This window comes from Hyperoodon ampullatus (genome assembly GCF_949752795.1).
Source record: "Hyperoodon ampullatus genome assembly, chromosome: 11".
Taxonomy (NCBI): Eukaryota; Metazoa; Chordata; class Mammalia; order Artiodactyla; family Ziphiidae; genus Hyperoodon; species Hyperoodon ampullatus.
In genome coordinates this window covers 72,913,592-72,936,155 of record NC_136924.1, presented here as the reverse complement: position 1 = coordinate 72,936,155, position 22,564 = coordinate 72,913,592, and the positions used below count along the sequence as shown (strand labels likewise).

The following is a 22,564-nucleotide window of genomic DNA, read 5'->3' as shown; positions in this document are numbered from 1 at the left end:
AAGAATCATACAACATGAGTTCATCTTCCATCTGATCAGTGAAAATAGCATTTTCATTTCTATGAAACTAACAAAGCACTGAGGATTTCCAGTTTCAAGAAGTTCAGAAATCAATCCCAAAAGCATTGATCCAAATATCAAAATGCAAAATGGTCCTTTTCCTCTTTTAGCAAGTTATTTAACCATATATTCAAGAGAAAACTTTCCTCAGAAACTTTCCTCAAGTCATGTGTAGTATAATGTGGGGCAAATGCCTACTTGTGAAGCATTCCCAAATGACCTGCAAATTACTGCAGTACACATGGCAGATCGCAGTGGCCCCCAAAGGTCAGGTACATCAACCTTGAGAGCAACGCTAATGCTCCTTTTTTTTCTTCCAGTCTTATTGAAATATAATTGACCTACAGTCCTGTATAAGTTTAAGGGGTATAGTGTAATGATTTGACTTACATACATCATGAAACGATGATCACAGTAAGTTTAGTGAACATCCAGTATATCATATGGATACAAAATTAAAGAACTAGAAAAAAATTTCCTTGTGCTGAGAACTCTTAGGATTGACTCTCTTAACTTTCATGTATTAACACACAGCAGTACTAATCGTATTTATCACACTGTGCAGCATGTCCCTAGCACTTATTTATCTTATAACTGGAAGTTTGTACCTTTTCACTGCTTTCATCCAATTCCCCCTCCCCCCCCCCACCGACCTCCCACCTCTGGTAACCACAAATCAGATCTCTTTTTCTGTGAGTTTGTTTGTTTTTAAAGTACAACTGAACTACAATGCTATGTTAGTTCCTGTTACACAACATAGTATTTCAATATTTCGATACATTTCAAAGTGATCAACATGATATGTCTAGTTATAATCTGTCAACATATAAAGATATTATACACTCACTGATTATAATCCCCACACTGTACATTTCATACCTGTGACTCATTTATTTTGCAACTAGAAGTTTTTACTTCTTCATCTCCCTCCTCTCTTTCTTTTCTCCCCTTACTCCCTGCCCCTCTGATAAATACCTGTTTGTTTTCTGTATCTATGATTCTGTTTCTGTTTTGTTATGTTTATTCATTTGTTTTGTTTTTAGATTACACATATAAGTGAAATCATATTTGTTTCTCTCTGTCTGACTTATTTCACTTAGCATAATAGGTCCATCCATGTTTTATCACAATTGGCAAGATTTCACTCTTTTTTGTGGCTGAATAGTATTCCATTGTATATATATACACCATACCTTCTTTATCCATTCATCTGTTGATGGACACTTAGGTTGCTTCTGTAACTTGGCTATTGTGAATAATGCTGCAGTGAACATTGGGATGCATTTGTCTTTTTGAATTAGTGTTTTTCTTTTCTTTGGATAAATACCCAGGAATGGGATTGCTGGATCATATGGTAGTTCTATTTTTAATTTTTTGAGGAATCTCCATACTGTTCTTCATAGTGGCTGCACCAATTTACATTCCCACCAACAGTGCAGGAGAGTTCTCTTTTCTACTCACCCCCGCCAACACTTTTTTTTGTTGTCTTTTTGATAATAGCCATTCTGACAGATGTGAGGTGATATCTCATTGTGGTTTTGCTTTGCATTTCTCTGATGATTAATGATGTTGAGCATTTTTTCATGTGCCTGTTGGCCATCTGTATGCCTTCTTTGGAAAAATGTCTGTTCACGTCCTCTGTGCATTTTTAAATCCAATTGTTTGGTTTTTTTGATGTTGAGCTGTATGAATTCTTTGTATATTTTGGATATTAACCCCTTATTGGATATACTTTTGATGTAAGGGGATTGTGCTACTTTGAAAAGTCCTTCTCTTCTGAGAATAGAGTGACATTTTGTTGATCCATGTCTTCTTGCTTATTTGGTCTCCCAGTGACAAGAAACACACATATTTATAAAATAGCTGACTGAAGCAAATGGTGTGTTTGTGGTGATAGAACAGAGAGAAACAAACGGGCGAGCATAGATATTGAGTGGAGGGCATCAGAGAATCATATCCTGACTCACCAAAACATAGATCAGCATTTTGGCACATCTTATAGGCATGGAGTTTCACTCTGTCTTTTTTTTTTAATAAAGCAGAAATTATAAAGTTATTGAGGAAATACAGTTTAGTGTTGACCTTCTCCATCCCCCAAATAAACATTCCCAGTTATTTGCTCTAGATTTTGAAAAGGTCTTTGGCCTCTTTTAGCCAAACAGACATAACTATGATTGCAGTTATAACTAATTTTTAGAAGTAAGCAGAAGGAACTGAGTAACTGAATTCACTTTTATATACCTGTTCAGTGTATTTAAAGAGCTCTTGAGGACAATACAAGAAGAAAAACGTGTTCCTGATTCAGTTGCCTAATACTGAGTGAACAGTACCTGATTTCATGCCGGTACTTATGTAACAATGCCCTGCTGGTAATATGAGCTAGTGGTAAACCATGGTGATCTCACCAAGCTGTACCTTATACATTGCACTTTTGTAAAACAGCATTTGGATAGAGGAAAAGAGATACTCCCATTTTCTTGTGGTTATAGGGATTTTTGTTTCAGTTGAAGTTATAATCACTAACATCATCATCATTATCTTTTCTACCAAGTTACAGTGCCTGTTATGGCAAGTTTTGGTTCTGCTTCAGAGTGTTCCAAAATGAAGAACAAAATAATAAAGAAGGCAAAGAAAGAGTTCTCATTATGACAAAATGGTAGACTAAACTAACTTCTTCATAAGCCTTCTGTTAGAAAAGACCTGGAAGTGGTGAATAAATTGTGACAGTTAAATTTAAAGTAGAGCCAAATACAAAGTAAAGAGAGAAGTATCCCCAAGTGACAAAAATCAACAGGGAAGTGGAAATCAGGGTACTAAGCACAACTCGACATTGAGACAGAAGTTTAGAATGGCAGTGGATGTGGTGGTACAGAGGAGAGGGAAATTAGTTCTATCATGTTTTGCAGTTGGGCTTTAATTCCCAATACAGACAAATAATAAAACTTGAGTAAGACAGTGAGTTGAAAAGTGAGATACTTCTACATGTACGTGGAACCACTGAAGGACTGTCATAAATACAAAGTGTAAAGATTCTGAGTTAACGCTTCTGATTTAGTCTAGGTGCTACTGGACCAATGCTCTCACAGATACTAACTATAAACAGTGAACAAAAGATGCAAAAAAGATGAACTTAGCAACACAGAAAAGAAGATAAAACTAGGTATATTGTGGAGGAGAGGTGACATTTTGAAGGGAATGGCAAAGAGTGAGTTACTTTTGTGGCATTTAGTAAAGAGGGCATCATGAACTCCATTAAAAAACGTGCAGTTCTTCTGGAACAAAGAACTAACGAGTGGAGTTTGGGGCAACTTCTGCTACTATAAAATCAAGAAAGAACCCCATTAAAGAGAGAACAAGAAAGAGGATGTTGGGCTTCCCTGGTGGCACAGTGGTTGAGAGTCCACCTGCCGATGCAGAGGACGCGGGCTCGTGCCCTGGTCTGGAAAGATCCCACATGCCGCGGAGCGGCTGGGCCCATGGGCCATGGCCGCTGAGCCTGCGCGTCCGGAGCCTGTGCTCCGCAACGGGAGAGGCCACAACAGTGAGAGGCCCGTGTACCACAAAAAAAAAAAGAGAGAGAGAGAGAGGATGCCCTAAATCATATATATAAATTCTGCTTCTAAATAATGGATGGGTGAGAACAGATTCCTGCTAAAGAGAATGGACCTTTCTGATTCTATGTTCTGAACCTGCAAAAGACCCATGCTTACCCTTGAGCTCCACGTGCACTGGACAGGCCCAAAACAACACAGCAGAGGCTTTGAGCACTGAACTACAATTTAAACTACCACCCATCATAGACAATTCCTTGAGCAGTGAAAGCACTGGCCTTGACCCAAAGCAGCTTAGCAAAGACTTCACCTACTGAACTGATATCAGAACCACTACAAGCCCAGAAGGCAAGGCAGAACTTGCAGTCTTAACAGAACCTAACATTAACCTTACATTGTCCAGAGGATTCTAATAGGATCCCAAGGCTTAAGAGCATAGTATTCAAAATGTCCAGAATAAAATCTGAAATTACTTGATATACCAAGAGCCAGAAAAATGTGACCACTTTTCAAGTGAAAAATATAATCAATAGATCAAATCCCAGGATGACTCAGATATTGCAGTTACCAGTAGACTTCAGAGCAGTAACTGTTTTCCAGGAGTTAAACACACTAGAAATGAATAAAAAGGTAGACGTTTTCAGTGAAGAAACTATAAAAAAGAATCCAATGGAAATTTTAGAATTGAAAAACACAATATTTGTAACAATTCACTGGATTGGCTTAATTGCAGATTTGAGATGACAAAAGAGTCAGTAAAATTGACAATAGAAAAATAAATATACAACCTAAAGACCTGAGAGAAAAAAATATGTGCAGAATCTCAGGGAAATGTGGGTCAGCATCAAAAGGACTGATATTCATATCATTGGAGTCACAGAAGGAGAGGAAAAGGATGCAGAAAATCTGTATTAAATAATGCCTAAAATGTTCCTAAATTTGTACAAAATTATAACTTTATAGATTCACTACTTCCAAACATGATAAACTAAAACAAACAAACAAAAAAACCTTTGCCAAGACACATTACTGCTGAAATTCAAAAGTAAAGAAAAAATCTTGGGCTTCCCTGGTGGCGCGGTGGTTGAGAGTCCGCCTGCCGATGCAGGGGAAATGGGTTCGTGCCCCGGTCTGGGAGGATCCCACATGCCGCGGGGCGGCTGGGCCCGTGAGCCATGGCCGCTGGGCCTGTGCATCCGGAGCCTGTGCTCCGCAACGGGAGAGGCCACAGCAGTGAGAGGCCCGCGTACCGCAAAAAAAAAAAAAAAAAAAAAAAAAAGTAAAGAAAAAATCTTGAAAGCAGGAAAAAAAAAACCCACGTTACATAGAAGATTAAATGTGTGCAGTTTTTTGTACACCAATTAAACATCAATAAAGCAGGATAAACGGTGTATATCTGGGTAAATATAAAGGACTATATTTTTTAAGATCTGAAAAACATGTATGACTGTTAAAAGCAAAAATTATCACATTTATGATGGGTTTCAATGTATGTAAAAGTAATATATATGAGAATTACAAGGGCAGGTTCAAGGAACCTATATGGGTGTGTCTTCTACATTTTACTTGAAATAGCAGCAAAATAATAACTCTAAGTAGACTGTGAACAGGAGGTATGTATGTTTTACTCCCCAGAGCAACCACTAAAGAAATGATATGAAGAGAGTTAGCCAAAAGGCCAATAGATAAGCTTAAATGGAATATTAAAAATAGTTCAATAATCCAAAAGAAGGAAGGGAAGGAGGCTCAGAGAAACATAAAAAGGGGGGACAAACAAAAAATGAATAATAAAATGGTAGTGCTAATAGTCAAGAAAAGACAAATTTTAAAAATGAGATACCATTTCATATGTATTGATTTGGCAAAATAATTGGTAAGTATGATACTTATGTGTGGGTGAAGCTATAGCAAAATTGATACTTTTATACATTGCTATTGTGAATGCAAATTTTTTAACGCAAATTTGTGAATGCAAATAAATTGCTACCAACACTATATAGAGTAACTTAGTGCTTTGAAGGTAAAGATGGTGACCGCCTATGAGTGAGCAATTTAACTTTTGTGTGTGTGCCTTAGATAAACTATGGTAAACATGCTTGGAAAACATGTGCAAAGATGTATTAAAAATTTTTTTAAACCCGTCCTTTTTTTTTTTTTAAGGAACTTATTTTTATTTTTTTGGCTGAGCCTCTCAGCATGTGGGGTCTTACTTCCCCAACCAGGGATCGAACCCTCGTCCCCTGCATTGGAAAGTCTTAACCACTGGACCACCAGGGAAGTCCCCAAAAAACCGTTTTTAATAGAGGAAAATATGGGAAACAATTTAGCTTTATAGAATATAATACTAGTTAGTAAATTTTAAAATAAAACAACCACTGCATATTGTTTATGGATACTGCAGTTAAGTTTAAAGATATGATTAGGAACTACAAAATCATGAGAGTCATTACATTTGAGTAGGAAGGTAATAGGCATGAGAAGGTAGCTGTATTGTTAGGTTTTAAAAAGAAAACACAGGGCTTCCCTGGTGGCGCAGTGGTTGAGAGTCTGCCTGCCGATGCAGGGGACACGGGTTCGTGCCCCAGTCCGCGAAGATCCCACATACTGCATAGCGGCTGGGCCCGTGAGCCATGGCTGCTGAGCCTGAGCGTCCGGAGCCTGTGCTCCGCAACGGGAGAGGCCACAACAGTGAGAGGCCCGCGTACCGCAAAAAAAAAAAAAAAAAAATAGAAACCAGAAGCAAAAATAATAATTTTTTAAAAGAAAGAAAATATACAATTACTTATAGCTCCTATTTATACAATTCAGTCCTTTTTACCCCATAGTATTTTTTGTGATGATAATTTCAGCGTTAGTCGACTGAGTTATCCAGGGATAATGAAAAAAGAGAACAAACAAACACCCCTCATCCATCTCCTGCTTTTAGTCATCATTCTTAGGATAGGCAGGAGTCTGATTGGAATGTACACATTTAGGTTTTTCCTAATTTGCTAAGGGTTGAGGTATAACTCAAAATCCCTGATGTCCTATTCCTGACACTTGGTTTGACACTTTAGAATTTCCTCTTTTAATGGGGCAATGGCTTCACCAGTACTAGAACTGCCATGGCTATGTTAGGAATATTAGAACTTTCATTCTCCTGTACATGTTTCTAAATATTTTACAGGGTAAGTGAGTATCATTTGAATGCCTTTTCTTGCTTTGTAAAGCAGCTCACATTAATTGAAGAAGAGCTCTAAAAACTAAGAAGTCAAAAATGGAATGCCATAGTGCAATGCTATGCAACAATTAAAAATAATGACATGGAAATGTGTTCCTACAATACTATTAGGTAAAGAAACAGTCTCCAAATCCATAGTACGATGTCATTGGTGTAAAAATTAAGTTAAAGTTAATAATAATTATAAATACATGCATGCATAGACCCATATTTCCCCAGGAGGGGAGTAGAAGGGAACTAGATGTACAAAAATGCCACCAGTGTTTATCACCAGTTAATGGAATTCATGGCCACACTTTTTTCTTTCTTTTTGTATTGTCTATTGTTCAATGGATGTTTTTACTTTTGTAATTTAGAATGTTCAACTCAGACTGGAGACAATTAATTTAGATAAGGGTAAATTTCAGAAATATGGTGTCTGTTTTGCCCACTTCCTACAAATAGTGTGGTAAAGTTAGACTGCTATCTAATTATGTTTACAACTAATTCAAAAATAATGAAATTAATTTTATTTCCACATTTGTTACTGGATTTGGTTTTGAAGGGAGTATACTTTTCAATCTTTGTGATTTTCACTTTTGGAACAAACCTAATATAAAATATGATTTAGTTTAAGTTCTACAGTCAAAATCTAGGCTAGATTACTTACTTTCTTTTCTAAAGCAGAGTATGTCTAAGACTAGAGGATCCAGATGACTCCTTTCAAGAGGGACGATGTATATTTTTCTCCATTTGTATTAACAACAAAGTAGTATTTTGGTGGGCCTTATTATATGGACTTGAATAAAAAAGACTTTATTAAAATGTAAAATGAGGTTACTTTCTATTCTATCCCCAAATAACAAAAAATAAAAATTATTTTTTAAGTTACTCTAAGAAACAGGACATTTGTAAAATCTTTATTCTCCAGCATTTGCACAACACCTAACCCACGTATTTTGATGCCATTTACCAAGCAAGAAACTGAGAACACAAAAATGCTTGCTCGGGTATTTTTCTCATTCTTTTCCTGCTTAGATTTCTCATCCATAATACATTGGATCTACTCTTTTGTTGGTAATTTAGTATAAGGGCAGTTCACAAAGTTTTTCTCTAAGTCTCTTAGGACGAATAAAATATCAACATATGCACCCACATTTCTAAATTAATAAGATGTTTATTTTATACTAAAAGCATGAAATAAAGAGTGGAATTCCATGTGATTGTGTCCATTGGGTAGTTGCAATCTCTGAATTTTTGTTATTTTCAAAGTTGTATTATTGTAATTTGGAATCAGTACAACTAGAATTAATTTAAAAATTCTGGTGGAGAATCATTCATTTAGTCTAATTTGACATTTTTCCTACTGTATTTCTCTGTACATGCATAGTATATTTAAAGTCGTGCTGGAAATTTTTTCTGACACAGAGTGGTTTTCCAAGTTGGTTAAAATATCTATGGAATCATGAGAGCCTTTAGCTGTTCCCGCCTCCTGGAAAGTTCTTTAACCAGGGATCTGTTTTAGTAACTCTTTCAGCAACTTCAAGGCTCTGTTCTTTGCTTACGTTCTCCACATGGCTTATCTTAAAGATCCTATTTAATTCTGCAAATTCCTTATACTCACATTTTGTCCCCATCCTCACTCCCCTAATTTCCCTTACTTTGATCTATGTTTTCCTTTCCCCATAGCAGTTATCAACTTTCACTGTACTATATAATTTAGTTCTTTCTTATATTTACTGTTAAATGTGTAACTCTTCCTCCTAGAACGCAAGCATCATGAGGGCAGGAGTCTTTGTCTTTTTTGTTTCAATAATACATCCCAAGAACTAAAAACCCTTCCTGGATCATCACAGATACTCAGTATATGTTTTTTTTTAATCATTTGAAATCAAATGATGTATCAATGAAAAGTCAACAGATTATTTCACTGTTTTTGGAATGTGTGTGATGTAGCATATCCCACTATAACTTGACTTCAAATAATATTTTCTAGTATATTCACTGAACAGAGATACTGGTGTTGCTCCCGCACACATGGATTCTGTTGAATAAGTCAAAATCATGGCCATAGACAGATGACTGCTTAGTTATTTGAGGATGTTAGTGGTCATGTTACAGTCATTTTTAGTAAGATTACTTCTAACTCTCCCTACCATGTCGTGGAGGAGTAGGTCTTTTACAAAGGAATATTTTAATCTAAAAATGTTTCTCAACCCTGAAGCATAGACTGATAAATTATCCTCCTCTCCTGTGGACATACAGCTGCAAGAATGAGGGAAAGAAGGAACTATAAGACAGAAAGAACCGTGACTTTTAGTTTCTAAGAGTGAGCAGTCAGTGAGAGGCATGAAGGCCCATATTTGGAACATGTTCTTTCACATCATCTTATAGTTATGGGAGAAAATAATGTAACAGAAATGGAGTGGCATTAAATGATCTAATCAAGCCATAGCTACATTCCCTGGATATTCTTAGTGTCTTGAGCTTTTGGTTGAATGAGTTGTTCCAAAACGGCCTCATTCAAGGAAATCCAAGAGAATGATCAAGCAATGTAGAAAATGTATTTGACTGGCCCTACATAGCTGGTCTAAGCCATAATTGAGGGCTCTCACATCTGTGTGCTGCTCAGGATGATGCATGGGGTAAGTGCATCCTGATTAGTGTCTTGGGATGGATAGAGAGCTAATGCAGGAGAGTCAGTGGTTTATAAATCTATTACCGACATCTTGGCTGAATCTGACCTTTGCAGTGCCAGAATAGGTGACAGTACAATACACTGATACCAAGGGCTAGCTCCCAGGAAAATGTATGCTTCATTTTGAATAAAATTTTAATGATGAACCAATAGCAGAATCTATAGGTACTCATAGCCTTCCTATCTTTGATATTTTGTATTTTACTAGGACAGCATATCTCACATGTATATAGAAGAATATATACCTTATTAGGGTATCTAATTTTTTTCTTAGAATACATATTGCTGTCTTTATGTATTTATGTATGTGTGTGTGTATCAAACACTTCAAATAGATAAATCTTAACAAAACTAGAGCTGTGTTAGGTTGTAAAATTTAATTGTCATTAATCATCTTGATTGAAGTCTGTTTCTTGAGTTGAAAACACTGCATTTTCCACTTAAGTCTTGAAGTTAAGTCCTTCCATTAATCAGGGAGTCAGTACAACAGAGTTGTTAAAACAGAGTGCTAGAGTCACCAGTCTTGACTTCTGATCCCAGCTACACCAGTTACTGGCTGGATGACCATGGGCAAATTACTAGCCTTTTTTTTTTTTTTTTTTTTTTTTTTTTGAGATACGCGGGCCTCTCACTGTTGTGGCCTCGCCCGTTGCGGAGCACAGGCTCCGGACGCGCAGTCTCAGCGGCCATGGCTCACGGGCCCAGTCGCTCCGCGGCATGTGGGGTCCTCCCAGACCGGGGCACGAACCCATGTCCCCTGCATCGGCAGGCGGACTCTCAACCACCGCGCCACCAGGGAAGCCCTACTAGCCTTATTGAGTTTCAGTTTCTTCCTCCATCACAAAAGGAGAGTAACACCTCCCAGAGCTCTTGTGAGAGTTTGGTGTGAAAATATATATTTTGTAAATTGTAATGCTTTTCTTCCTCATTCTTAGTGTGCTTTTTATTTCACCATTTTCTTCACTGTATGCTCCTACAGAAGAGTAGATTGTTCTGCTTTTTTGTGGTTAGGAAAAATATTTTTAAAAATTAATGGTGTAGCCACTCATCTGAACGTGTCTTCCCCCGTGAATTTCCAGTTCATTTGGTTTGATCCTGGGCCATTCTACTCTGAATACAGCTTAATTCACATCAATTCTTTAATTTGTAAAGATAAATTATTACCCTTCTTTTTCCCTCTTATCTGTAGGTATCTCTCAGGCAAAAGGAGAGAGACTTCGTGATTGATAAAGTGGCTCTGTGAAGCATGGTGCAAGGTAAGCACATTATGGATCACAGTAACATGTTGGGCATTGCCACCTATTGCTCCTGTACACGTTGGGAAGTTCCTTGAAGTCATTTCACTGTCTCATGTCTCTTCCACCAGCTCACACAATCCCACAGCCTCTCTTCATGCAGACCAGTTAGAACCTGCTCATGCAGCTGGGCTCGGCTCATTTACTGTTCTCCACTAACAGCTTCTTGCCTGCTACACATTCCCACCTCCGCTGCCACCATCCAAGAAGAGATCATCTCCTCTGGGAATTCCCCTGCGGTCCAGTAGTTAAGACTCCGCACTTTCATTGCCGAGGGCACGGGTTTGATCCCTGGTCAGGGAACTAAGATCCCACAAGCTGCGCTGTGTGACAGCCAAAAAAAATAATAATAATAAAAATAAAGTCAATCCATTAAAAAAAAAAGAGATAATCTCCTCTATCCTGCTCTACATTACTTTAAGCATCCTTCTCATTAAGTTCTTCTAAGCGTGATTCTACCTGCTGTGTGTCTTTGTTCACTAGATGCTAGACCCCGGAGTCCACTGCTACAAGCAGTGCTTCACCTTTCTGGAGACAATCTCCTGTGGGTGTTTCTCACCAGAACTTTACTGCCAGGTCTAGGGTCAGTGTTCTGCTCTGGCCCTGATCTAATTCTAGTGAGCTGCCTACAACTGTCACTATATATGCAGTAGTATATCATAGTGGTTTGGTATCAAATTATCTGATCACGCATCTTAACTCTACCAATTTACCTTTTTTTTTTTTTTTTTTTTTTTTTTTTGCGGTATGCGGGTCTCTCACTGTTGTGGCCTCTCCCTTTGCGGAGCACAGGCTCTGGACGCGCAGGCTCAGCGGCCATGGCTCACAGGCCTAGCCGCTCCGTGGCATGTGGGATCTTCCTGGACCAGGGCACGAACCCATGTCCCCTGCATCAGCAGGCGGACTCTCAACCACTGCGCCACCAGGGAAGCCCTACCAATTTACCTTTTGGTTGATTACCTACTACTTGATTTGGGGCAAGTTACTTCTCTGTGCCTCAGTTGTCTCATCTCTAAAATGAGATGATGATAATGCCTCCTGGTAGGGGTGTTATAAAGTTTCAGTGGGACATCCATATGCTTAGAGCAGAGCCTGGCACACAGGAAACACTAAACAGTGTTAGCTCTCATTATAATTAAATAATAATCATAATCAAATAATTTAAATAGGAGACTCTAACAGTCAGTGGATCCAACTTCTTTAAAGTGTCCTGGGGAAAGATGGCCAATATGAATGGTTTTAATCCATTTATAGACATGTTAATGCGGAGGCTCATAGCAGTTATATTTGGGTTGAAGGCAGGCTCTGAAAGGCTTCTTTCCTGTATAAATTCTTCCTGACTCTCACCTCATAAGAAACAGAGACTGTGCATTTTGTGGGGAGAAAAAGTCCACATGACAGTAATTTTCTATTTCTCTTTCAAAATGTAAATGATTTCCTTTAGGACACAGCTCTGTAGGCCAGTACCAATTTGCATGGCTCTCTCATATTAATTTCCATGCTTCTTTACATGGAACTTTTTTAAACCTTGGCGCAGTTTGTTAACCAAGGTTCTTCTCTAAAACACCAAATTGCCTTCATTAGTGTTAGATCACAGGTCAAGGGAAAGCAGCATCTATGGACTCACAGAGAATATGTCTCAAAGAAATAAGGGATTGACTTTTCACTAATTGGCTAATTCACTTACTGTCCATTGACTTCACATGTCATGGAATCAAACCTATTGAAGGTATATTAGGTCAACTCACCAAGGAATGTGAATTTTTTTGTTTTGTTTTTTGTTTTGTTTTTTTGTTTCGTTTATCTTTTTCAAGTAAATTAATAATTAATATCCAGTCACCAAAATTACATCTTGAGGTTATTTTTACCATGCTGAACTATTCTAGTAGTATATCTAGTCGAATTAGAAATTGGGAATTTTGCTGTGAAGGGGATTTTCATGCACAGTTTAATAATTCAGCTACCTGCACCCCTGGGCAAAATAAATAGCTGGCTGAATGCTTGTTGGCAAAGTCACAAAAAATTATATTATTGGAAACTTTAAATGTCCCTCCCCCCAAATAAATGTTGGGATTATCTGTGGGAAAGCAAAGGGTTCGGGGCATTATAGCAGCATTTTTTCATTACCGTATGTGCATTTTCTTCTTGGAGAGCTATGTAAGTGTGGTAAATTTTTTTTTTTTTTATGGAGGAAGAAATTAAGAGAAACACACCCACTGTAAGTGGACTACAGTTATTTTGCCTCAACTCAGCCCTGCCGCAATTCTAGTACCTGATGTTAGATGAGAAGGGCTACTCCTCTAAGTTTTAAACACAGCTAAATATCTACTTAGTAAGAATTCCAAAGGGTCAGGATAATTGTCAAATTGAATTTTATCAGCTAATTGCTTTTGATTTATTCCTTTTTTTGAGCACCTGTTTTGTGTGAGGCACTACTGTTCTAGTCAGTTGGCATACATCAGAGAATAAAATTGTCAAAGATGGGCTTCCCTGGTGGCGCAGTGGTTGAGAGTCCGCCTGCCGACGCAGGGGACACGGGTTCGTTCCCCGGTCTGGGAAGATCCCACATGCCGCGGAGCGGCTGGGCCCGTGAGCCATGGCCGCTGAGCCTGCGCGTCCGGAGCCTGTGCTCTGCAACGGGAGAGGCCACAACAGTGAGAGGCCCGCGTACCAGGAAAAAAAAAATTGTCAAAGATATCTGCCATTGTAGAGGTTGGATTCCATTGTGGGAAGGGAGGGTAAGGAAAGAGATAATAAATGATAGATGTAATAAGTAATTCTTTTGGTATGTTAGAAACTGATATATGCTGTGGGGAGTGGAGACTGGGGAAAAGTGAATCTACAGTAGGGAAAGAGGTTACAGCTTAGAGAGGTTTTGAGCGGAACGGCAGTGCCACAGAAATGGGATGTGACACACCCATGTGGGGAAGTGGACGAGGTGGAGCAGTAAAGCTGCATTTATCTCTATTTTCAGCATAGAAGTCCTGTCAACGTATTAAAAATACATTTCATTCTCCCCCTTCTCTCAGCTATTTGAGTTTAATTCCTAGCCTTGCCTCTCAGTGCTAGAGATGAAATAAATTATAAAGGAAATGATGCTGCCTGGGCTCCGATCCTGTGACATCCTGTCTAATTTAAGCTCTTGTGGGTAGCATGTTTCCCATTAGCTGTCCCAATTCACAGAGGATGGAAGAAGAAAGCACTGAATGAGATGTGCAGTTCAATTCAACAAGCACTTACTCCTACCTCCTATTTACCTAGAGCCACTTTGTTCAATTTAAGTGATACAAAGATGCAGAAGTTCCTAGGGAGCCTTGGGCTGTGTTGTAAGACGAACCACAGATGAATGAATATAAACGAAAAATATGAGGCAATGCTTAGCAAATGTTGTCTATACATTCAAGTGTGGAAGAGAAATATTGTAATCTGGAGTTAGCCCAGGGCTTTCTGGAAAAGTGAGATCGAGGTTAGACCTTTTTAAACTTGGATGTGGTACTGAAGCAAGTGGGAGTAACTGGGGAAGGGGCAATAGCATCCCATGAAGACACAGAGGCAGAAAAGTCAGTGTTGCTGGGATAGTTAATGGAGAAAGTCTGGCCAAGGGACTTCAGTTAATGGAGAAAGTCTGGCCAAGGGACTTCATGACTAGGAGTAATTAGCCACTGGAGTAACAGAAGCATCTCCACACTCCAATGTCACAGATGAGGGGGGAGGAACACCTGTATTAGACTGTTGCAGCCTCCCTGGAGACGCAGAGCTGCACGGCAGGAGACCAGTTACACAGGTGATTCTATTACCTTTCCCCTTAGAAAGTAAAAATGGAGACTAAAGATAATTATCTCCAAAAAACAAAAAGGTGCCTTCTTCTCATCAATTACATGGGTATATCCTACTTCTGTCACTATGGTCATTGACTTTGAGCTTGAGAAAGTTTAAAAACAGGGACCGCGCTGGAGACAGGGGAAAGAGAAAAGGGACCGTGTTGGAAAGAAGGCACCCCCAGGATGCGCGTTTACTGCTTACACCCAGCAGGCTGCCCCATGACCGCTCCCCGTGGCAACCCTGCTTAGTGGAAGACACCTGTATTCTATTCCCATAGGCAGCCTGGAGAAGCTGGGCAGTCTGCGGCCCAGGAAGCGTCAACTGCTAGCAGTGAGCTCTGTCCACGTGTAAACCAAGATTTGGGGAAGGAGCAGGGTGGGTGTAGGGGTTGACACTTTCTTAGGCTCTCTCCTCTGGCTCCTCAGATGGGGCCCTCATCTAGTCCCACCCCCACGTTTTGGACAGATGCTGTATCCCTGACAACCGTCCCAAGATGCTTCCCCCCCCCACCCCGCCCCGCGGTGGAGCCTGCTCCCCTCGCAGCCGCACCTAAGACCCGGAGAAGTGGAATTTCACTTTGAAACTCCCGTGCGTGCGGAGCGAGGACCAGCGCTGGGCATGCTCAGTAGCCGCGGCGCGGCGGGTCTGCTGCTTGCGCTGCGCTGGCCGCGGGCTCCAGGGCTGGCGCAGGAGTGCGCCCCGCCCCTCCGCGCCTTCCCCTCCGCGCCTGCGGAGCTTCCAGAAGGCCGAGGAGTAGCGGCTCCCAGGGCGTCAGCCCCCGCCCTGCGCCGCCCATCTCGCCGCCGCATCCTACTCCTCTTCCTCTCCTCTCTTAAGGAGGCGAAGCTGGTAATTCCTTCTGTGGGCGCCACACACGGCTCTGCCAGCCCGAGCCGAGGACCTGCGAATGAATCCCGGAGACCAGAGGACCATCGGCAGGGGCTCTTTCCAATAACACTTTGCCTGAAGTGGCGGCGTAGCTGAGTTTCTCCTCCACCTCTCAATGCAAACACTATGCGGAGGGCGGTTGGCTTCCCTGCGCTGTGTCTGCTTCTTCACGCTGCAGGTAAGGGGTTGCCGGGAATAGAGCCAGAGATGTGGGTGCGCTGGGAGACTGCACATGCTTGAGGACTGTAGGAAAAGCCTGCTTCGCGAAGAAAGCCTTAGGAAGGCAAAGCAGGACAGTGCTGACAGGAAAGCGGTGAGGGAGTCATGCACCTGTTGGAAGACTGCGGCCGAAAACTTAAAGCTAAAATCAGCTCTTGATTTTTCCTTACCTCGTATGAACATTTTCAGTACGAAGAGAGGTTTGCTTGCTCCACCCCTCCCCTCCATGTAGACTCCCAGATTTTGTTTCTAGGCTCTGCACTTGACTGCCAGTTTTTCAGGAGGCAGACAAGACATCCTGCTGGATGTAACCTTTTCTACTGCAGCGGCTACATCCGTAAGGTCTCTTGGTTTAGCGAGAGCTCACAGGGATGCACTGGCTGTAACCTGATGGACTACATCTCCTCCGCAAAGATCGAAATACATGGTTCGCATTAATGTTGCCGCTCCAGGCTCCTTTGGCCCCTGTTCTTGTCAGTCGAATTTTCTAAACCAATGAGAGGAACGAAAGATTTAAAATAAGACCCTCTCTTCTCTTTCAGCATCATGGTCACATTGCGAGGGCACTAGACAGAGACCCAATCACAGTTTCAAAGCTGACAACCCTGGGGTCGGCACTGTCCCTGGGACAGATTTGATAAGGTCTAGCCAGGAGTGACAGTGAGACTGATTCCCAAATATAAACATATTTGATACCAGTATCAGGTTTCGTATGGAAGCAAACCTTAGGAAGTACCTGGGGAATTTTATATGCGATGTTGCTACAGACCCTGCTTTTTGGATACATGCAGCCTCTATGTAATGCAAGGACTTGCTGGACTGAATCCTTTATCATTTTTACACACACGTGAACCAAAATAGAATATGGCAGAGAGATTTTAGGAACCCTACTGCGACAGCAGTTGTCCATGCAGTATCCCTGTAGCAATCAAGGACTAGGTATTTTCCTAGAGTTTGCCTGTTATCCAACCACACACGTTCATTCATTCTTTCAACCAACATTTATTGAGTATGTACTACATTCCAGGGGTAATGAATAAAAATAATGGTTGCAAAATTACTATTTTTGTGTTATCTTTTAAAAAGATTGTGGGTGAGTCATTTTCTACGTGGGTGATAATGAGAGTGAAATATGGTACTTCCTTATTTCTAGCTAATGCTATTTTAACGTATTGTGAATCTCTTGAACAAGTAATGTTTAGGGACATTCCAGCTATAATTAAGTACCCATGTTAATTGTATAATCATGATGTTATATTGTGGAATTTTCAGTAGTTCTTTGACACTTTTTGAAAACTAAGAAATAGCTATGACTTGGTTATTAAATTATTTGCAAACAGTTATAGTGAATACTTTTATTACCACATACAATTCTTTAATGTTGAAATATAGGATGAAAATATACACATTGGGTTGAGTTTCATTTACATTATTGTTTTATTGTAGCACTGATAGAAACATGTTACTGAAAAAGCCTCAATTCCTATCACTTTAGCTGCTTTAGCTGATCTATGAAAAATTTTAGTGTCGTTATTTTTAAAGCTAATATATAACATTTCTAAAGATAACATTTAATATATCTTGCATAATTATAGCTTAAAAGCTATAGATAAACTTAAAACTAAGCAGGTGGAAAACATTTCTAAATTTATTGTAGATGAATATTTGGGATGAGGAATAGAAGACTTTTGTTCATCAAAGGAGAAACCTAGGCATCTGTAGCCCTAGATTATACCTGGAGTTCTGCCAAAAGGATATATTACCAAAGACAAACCAGTCCAACTCTACTTTGACTTCTTAATTTACAAAAAAAAAAAAAGAAAGATTATTTAATCAATTTGAATTTAATAAGGCAATGCATTGAAGGCTATCTTCAGATTTCAATTGCAAGATGCTGTATAGAAATTAATTATATTCATATTTAATGTAGTGCTTTTGATAGGCGTTTTTTCACAGCAGATTGCAAGTTTAATATTGTGGTTGTCTTGCCAGTTTCATTTTGAATGCATTTTAATTTAAACAGCAATCTGTGGGTCACAAGCTGTCATCAGATTAAAATTCATCACAGTTATCTAAATAACATTGTTAGGACTTTTCATTAGAACTGAGACAAACCAGATTTCTTGATCTCAGCTCCTGTAGATTTGGGTAATAAGAAAATGAGTAAGTGGGAGGGCAAAGATCAAGAAGTCAGTGATTGTCTCTACTTGTTGAATGTCTGATTTGGCTTCTCTTACAGAAGGTTTTCCTCTCAGGAGAGAAGTGAGCTTTATAAAGAAGGGAAATGAATTCTATAGAGTCAGGCCTCTTTGGCTGAAAAGCTAATTGATCCATTTTGGTTATGCCCAAGGTACCAGCAACTACTTTATACTGGTGGAACTGATGACAGGTTACACCCATTTTGGGGTGGGAGAAATTGGCTGCCAGGATGTGAGTGCTCTTTGTAGCTATACTAGGTAAACTGTTGACTTCAGTAGTCATTCTCCTAATGATAAGTAGCAAACTGTTTTCAACTTGAGTGTCATCTCCAATTATCTGGTCATGATCTCCTGAGTCACTATGCAAAAAAAAAAAAAAAAAAATTTTTTTTTTTAAATTCTGACCAACCCTGAGTTCTGATTGCCTTAACAGTGAAAAGTATTGTATCTGTTTGTAATGTCTGTGGGAAAAAAAAAGGGAAGAGGGGGTACAATGCTGTGTAATTAACGTCTCTGGGTAAGATAAGCTTAATGAATTACTGAGCATGGAACTTGTTAGAGAACCTGGACTCAACTCTTATCTATGGCGGCTGATTTTCATAGATGTCCTTAACAAGAAAAGTGTTAGTTATTGTCCATCTAACTGCTTAGTGTACAGGTGAGAAAACTATGATCCAGTAAATAATAGCTGGTAATTACTTTAAAGTGCCAATTAACAGTATAGCCAGGGTAAAAACCTATGTTTCCAGGACTGTGATTGCACACTATATAAAATCCTACACTGTTTCTGACAATTGAGGCCACCATTGAGATAGTGGTGCCAGATTCTTTTTCACTAACTGTCCCCATTCTTTTTTTTTTTTTTAACATCTTTATTGGAGTATAATTGCTTTACAGTGGTGTGTTAGTTTCTGCTTTATAACAAAGTGAACCAGTTATACATATACATATGTTCCCATATCTCCTCCCTCTTGCGTCTCCCTCCCTCCCACCCTCCCTCTCCCACCGCTCTAGGTGGTCACAAAGCACCGAGCTGATCTCCCTGTGCTATGAGGCTTTCCCACTAGCTATCTATTTTACGTTTGGTAGTGTATATATGTCCATGCCACTCTCTCACTTCGTCCCAGCTTACCCTTCCCCCTCCCCATATCCTCAAGTCTATTCTCTAGTAGGTCTGTGTGTTTATTCCCGTCTTACCCCTATGTTCTTCATGACCTTTTTTTTTTTCTCTTAGATTCCATATATATGTGTTAGCATACGGTATTTGTTTTTTTCTTTCTGACTTACTTCACTCTGTATGACAGACTCTAGGTCTATCCACCTCACTACAAATAACTCAATTTTGTTTCTTTTTATGGCTGAGTAATATTCCATTGTATATATGTGCCACATCTTCTTTATCCATTCATCTGTTGATGGACACTTGGGTTGCTTCCATGTCCTGGCTATTGTAAATAGAGCTGCAGTGAACATTTTGGTACATGACTCTTTTTGAATTATGGTTTTCTCAGGGTATATGCCCAGTAGTAGGATTGCTGGGGCATAGGGTAATTCTATTTTTAGTTTTTTAAGGAACCTCCATACTGTTTTCCATAGTGGCTGTATCAATGTACATTCCCACCAACAGTGCAAGAGGGTTCCCTTTTCTCCACACCCTCTCCAGCATTTATTGTTTCTAGATTTTTTGATGATGGCCATTCTGACCAGTGTGAGATGATACCTCATTGTAGTTTTGATTTGCATTTCTCTAATGATTAATGATGCTGAGCATTCTTTCATGTGTTTGTTGGCAATCTGTATATCTTCTTTGGAGAAATGTCTATTTAGGTCTTCTGCCTATCCCATTCTTTACCTTTCTGTGAACCAACATAATGTATTAACTTCTGTTGAAAAGACCACTTCAGGAATATCCAAGAAGGCAGCTAAAAGCTACCCAATAATATGGATGGCAAAAATATTAGGTGGAACAACCATAGATAGCTTTTCTTCAGTGTTTCTTCTCTTTCTTTTCCCAAAGAACCATATTCTGTTTCAGGAGATGATATTTATTGGGTAGTATTTTAGTTGCAAAGGAGTGAATGTCTTGGGATATCTTGAAAATTATCATGTGAAAGCTTTCTTTTTCCTATTGAATAGCTATAAGACATAGAAGCTGATGTCAATGGATTACTCTCTCATCAAGCTCTGGAAAAGGTTCTTTCAAATTTCTACATTGTTCTTACTATTGGCCTTTCTGGATGGCACAGAGACTACCTTCAGTATATCTTCTGAAGATGCCTCTTCATTCTCAGAGAAGTGCATAGTCAGTTTCTCTAGTCTTTAAGAGGGAAGAGTTCCTATGGGATCAAGAGGATCAGGGAAGTCATTTGCAGAAACATCACCCTCAAAAGAAAAGGTAGACAGATAGGAAAATATGTTTTAAGATGTCTTTTCTCAAAGAAGAGTCCCTTAGAACTCCCGAATTGGTTTTTCCTGTTCAAAATCACTCAACGAAGTCCTTACACTGGCCCAAGTTTTACTCTGTTCTCTCCCCCCATTACCTCTCTGATATCTCTCACTGCTTTCCTCTTTTTTGTCTCTCTCCAGCTACAGTAGTCTCCTTCCTGTTCCAAGAAGATGCCAGGCACTTGCCCACCTCCCAAAAAAGTTTTGTTTATCTCTTTGCCTGAATACTTTCTCTGTATTTCCATGGCTTAATCCCTCCATTTTAGGTCTTTGCTCAAGGGTTACTTTCTCAGTGAAGCCCTCACTGGCTATCCTAATTAATATTTCATATCCCACCCCTCAAAAAACCTCTGATACCCCTTCCCTGCTTTACTTTTTAAATTAATTTTATGAAGAATAGTTGATTTACAATGTTGTGTTAATTTCTGCTGTACAACAAAATGACTCAATTATGCATATATATTCTTTTTTGTATTCTTTTCCATTCTGGTTTATCACAGGATATTGAATATAGTTCCCTATGCTATACAGTAGGACCTTGTTGTTTATCCATTCTATATACAATAGTTTACATCTGCTAATCCCACACTCCCAGTCCTTCCCTCCCCCACCCCTCTCCCCCTTGACAACCACAAGTCTGTTCTCTATGTCTGTGAATCTGTTTCTGTTTTGTAAATGTGTTCATTTGTGTGATGTTTAAGATTCCACATATAAGTGATATCATATGGTGTTTGTCTTTCTCTTTCTGACTTACTTCACTTAGTATGGTAATTTCTAGGTCCATCCATGTTGCTGCAAATGGCGTTATATCATTCTTTTTTATGGCTGAGCGATATTCCATTGTATATGTATACATACCACATCTTCTTTATCCATTCATCTGTTGATGGGCATTTAGGTTGTTTTCATGTCTTGGCTATTGTAAATAGTGCTGCTCCTGCTTTACTTTTTTTTTTTTTTACCAGAGGTCTTTCACCATCTATCATACCAAATATTTTACTTATTTATTTTGTTAATGTGATTCCCCCTCTCCCCATTAAAATATAAGTAACTTGAAGGCAGAGGTATTTGTCTGTTTTGTTTACTGCTGTTTCTACTGCAGATTCTGCCCAGCCTAGCACTGGGGGTGGGGAGTAGTGCCTGGCATAAAACTCCTAAAGATTAAATAAATACACTGAATAAATAAAAACAGCACAGTAATATTTCTGGTCTCCTCCTTTTGCATTTAGTTTCTTCTTGGCACTCATGCAAGTCACCTTGTCAGCTTAGCCACTTCCAGCATGAACTTCAGCAGAGTTCATTTATCCAAAATTCAAGTTGCTCCCCAGGAGTCTCACATGCCCAGGGGACATACCATCTCAAACAGACTTTGCTACTTCGGGAATTGAAGGGCAACTGGGGGTGAGCTTGAACTACTTATAAACTCAGTGGCAAAGTCCTTCCAACTGATTGCCAGATGCTATACAGCCCAAATGCCTTGCTGGTTGGCTATATTTTTACTTCTTAGTAAAATGCTTTGTACATATGGGAATGGCTATAGTTATACGAAAGGATTCATACAGTTAATTTACAAGCAGGGTTTAAGGCACTAGGACAAACCTGTCTACTTCTTTGGCATTTGAAGCATAGGTATATGTATACAGTAAGTCCCCTACATATGAACGAGTTCCATTCCAAGAGCATGTTGGTAAGTCCAATTTGTTCGAAGGTTCCACAAAGTTAGCCTAGGTACCCAACTAACACAATCGGCTATATAGTACTGTACTGAAATAGGTTTATAGTACTGTCCTGTAATAAGTTTATAATACTTTTCACACAAATAATACATAAAAAACAAACACAAAAAATAAAGAAAACATTTAAAAATTTACAGTACAGTACCTTGAAAAGTACAGTAGTACAATACAACAGCTGGCATACAGGGGCACGTTCACATCTTTGAAAGTTCGCAGTTTGTATCCTACCTTTGCTGTTTTCATCCAAAAGGTCACCAGTTCTATGCACCAACTCTTCACCACTTTCTGTGTCCACATCACTGTCTTGTGCTAGGTCCTTATTTCTCATATAGTATTTCACAATAACCTACCATCAAATCCATCCTTCATAATGATATCAGAGGTAAAAATTGAAAAAGCATACCCGATCACATTCTTTCTATATAAGATTCTCTAATACAGCTATTCCCTTTT

At 39.3% G+C, this 22,564-nt stretch overlaps 1 protein-coding gene across 1 annotated transcript in view; it reads left to right on the top strand.

The window, feature by feature from the left end:
• Nucleotides 1-15,440: 15,440 nt before the first annotated feature.
• The window catches only part of PTPRR (protein tyrosine phosphatase receptor type R), a gene marked incomplete at its 3' end in the record, with an annotated part of 278,404 nt that continues 271,280 nt past the window's right edge, over nt 15,441-22,564 (top strand). The window contains exon 1 of the mRNA XM_079715195.1: nt 15,441-15,691. Within this exon, the coding sequence (XP_079571321.1) occupies nt 15,640-15,691 (52 nt within the window). The 5' untranslated portion in view covers nt 15,441-15,639. The remainder of the gene's footprint in view (nt 15,692-22,564) is intronic.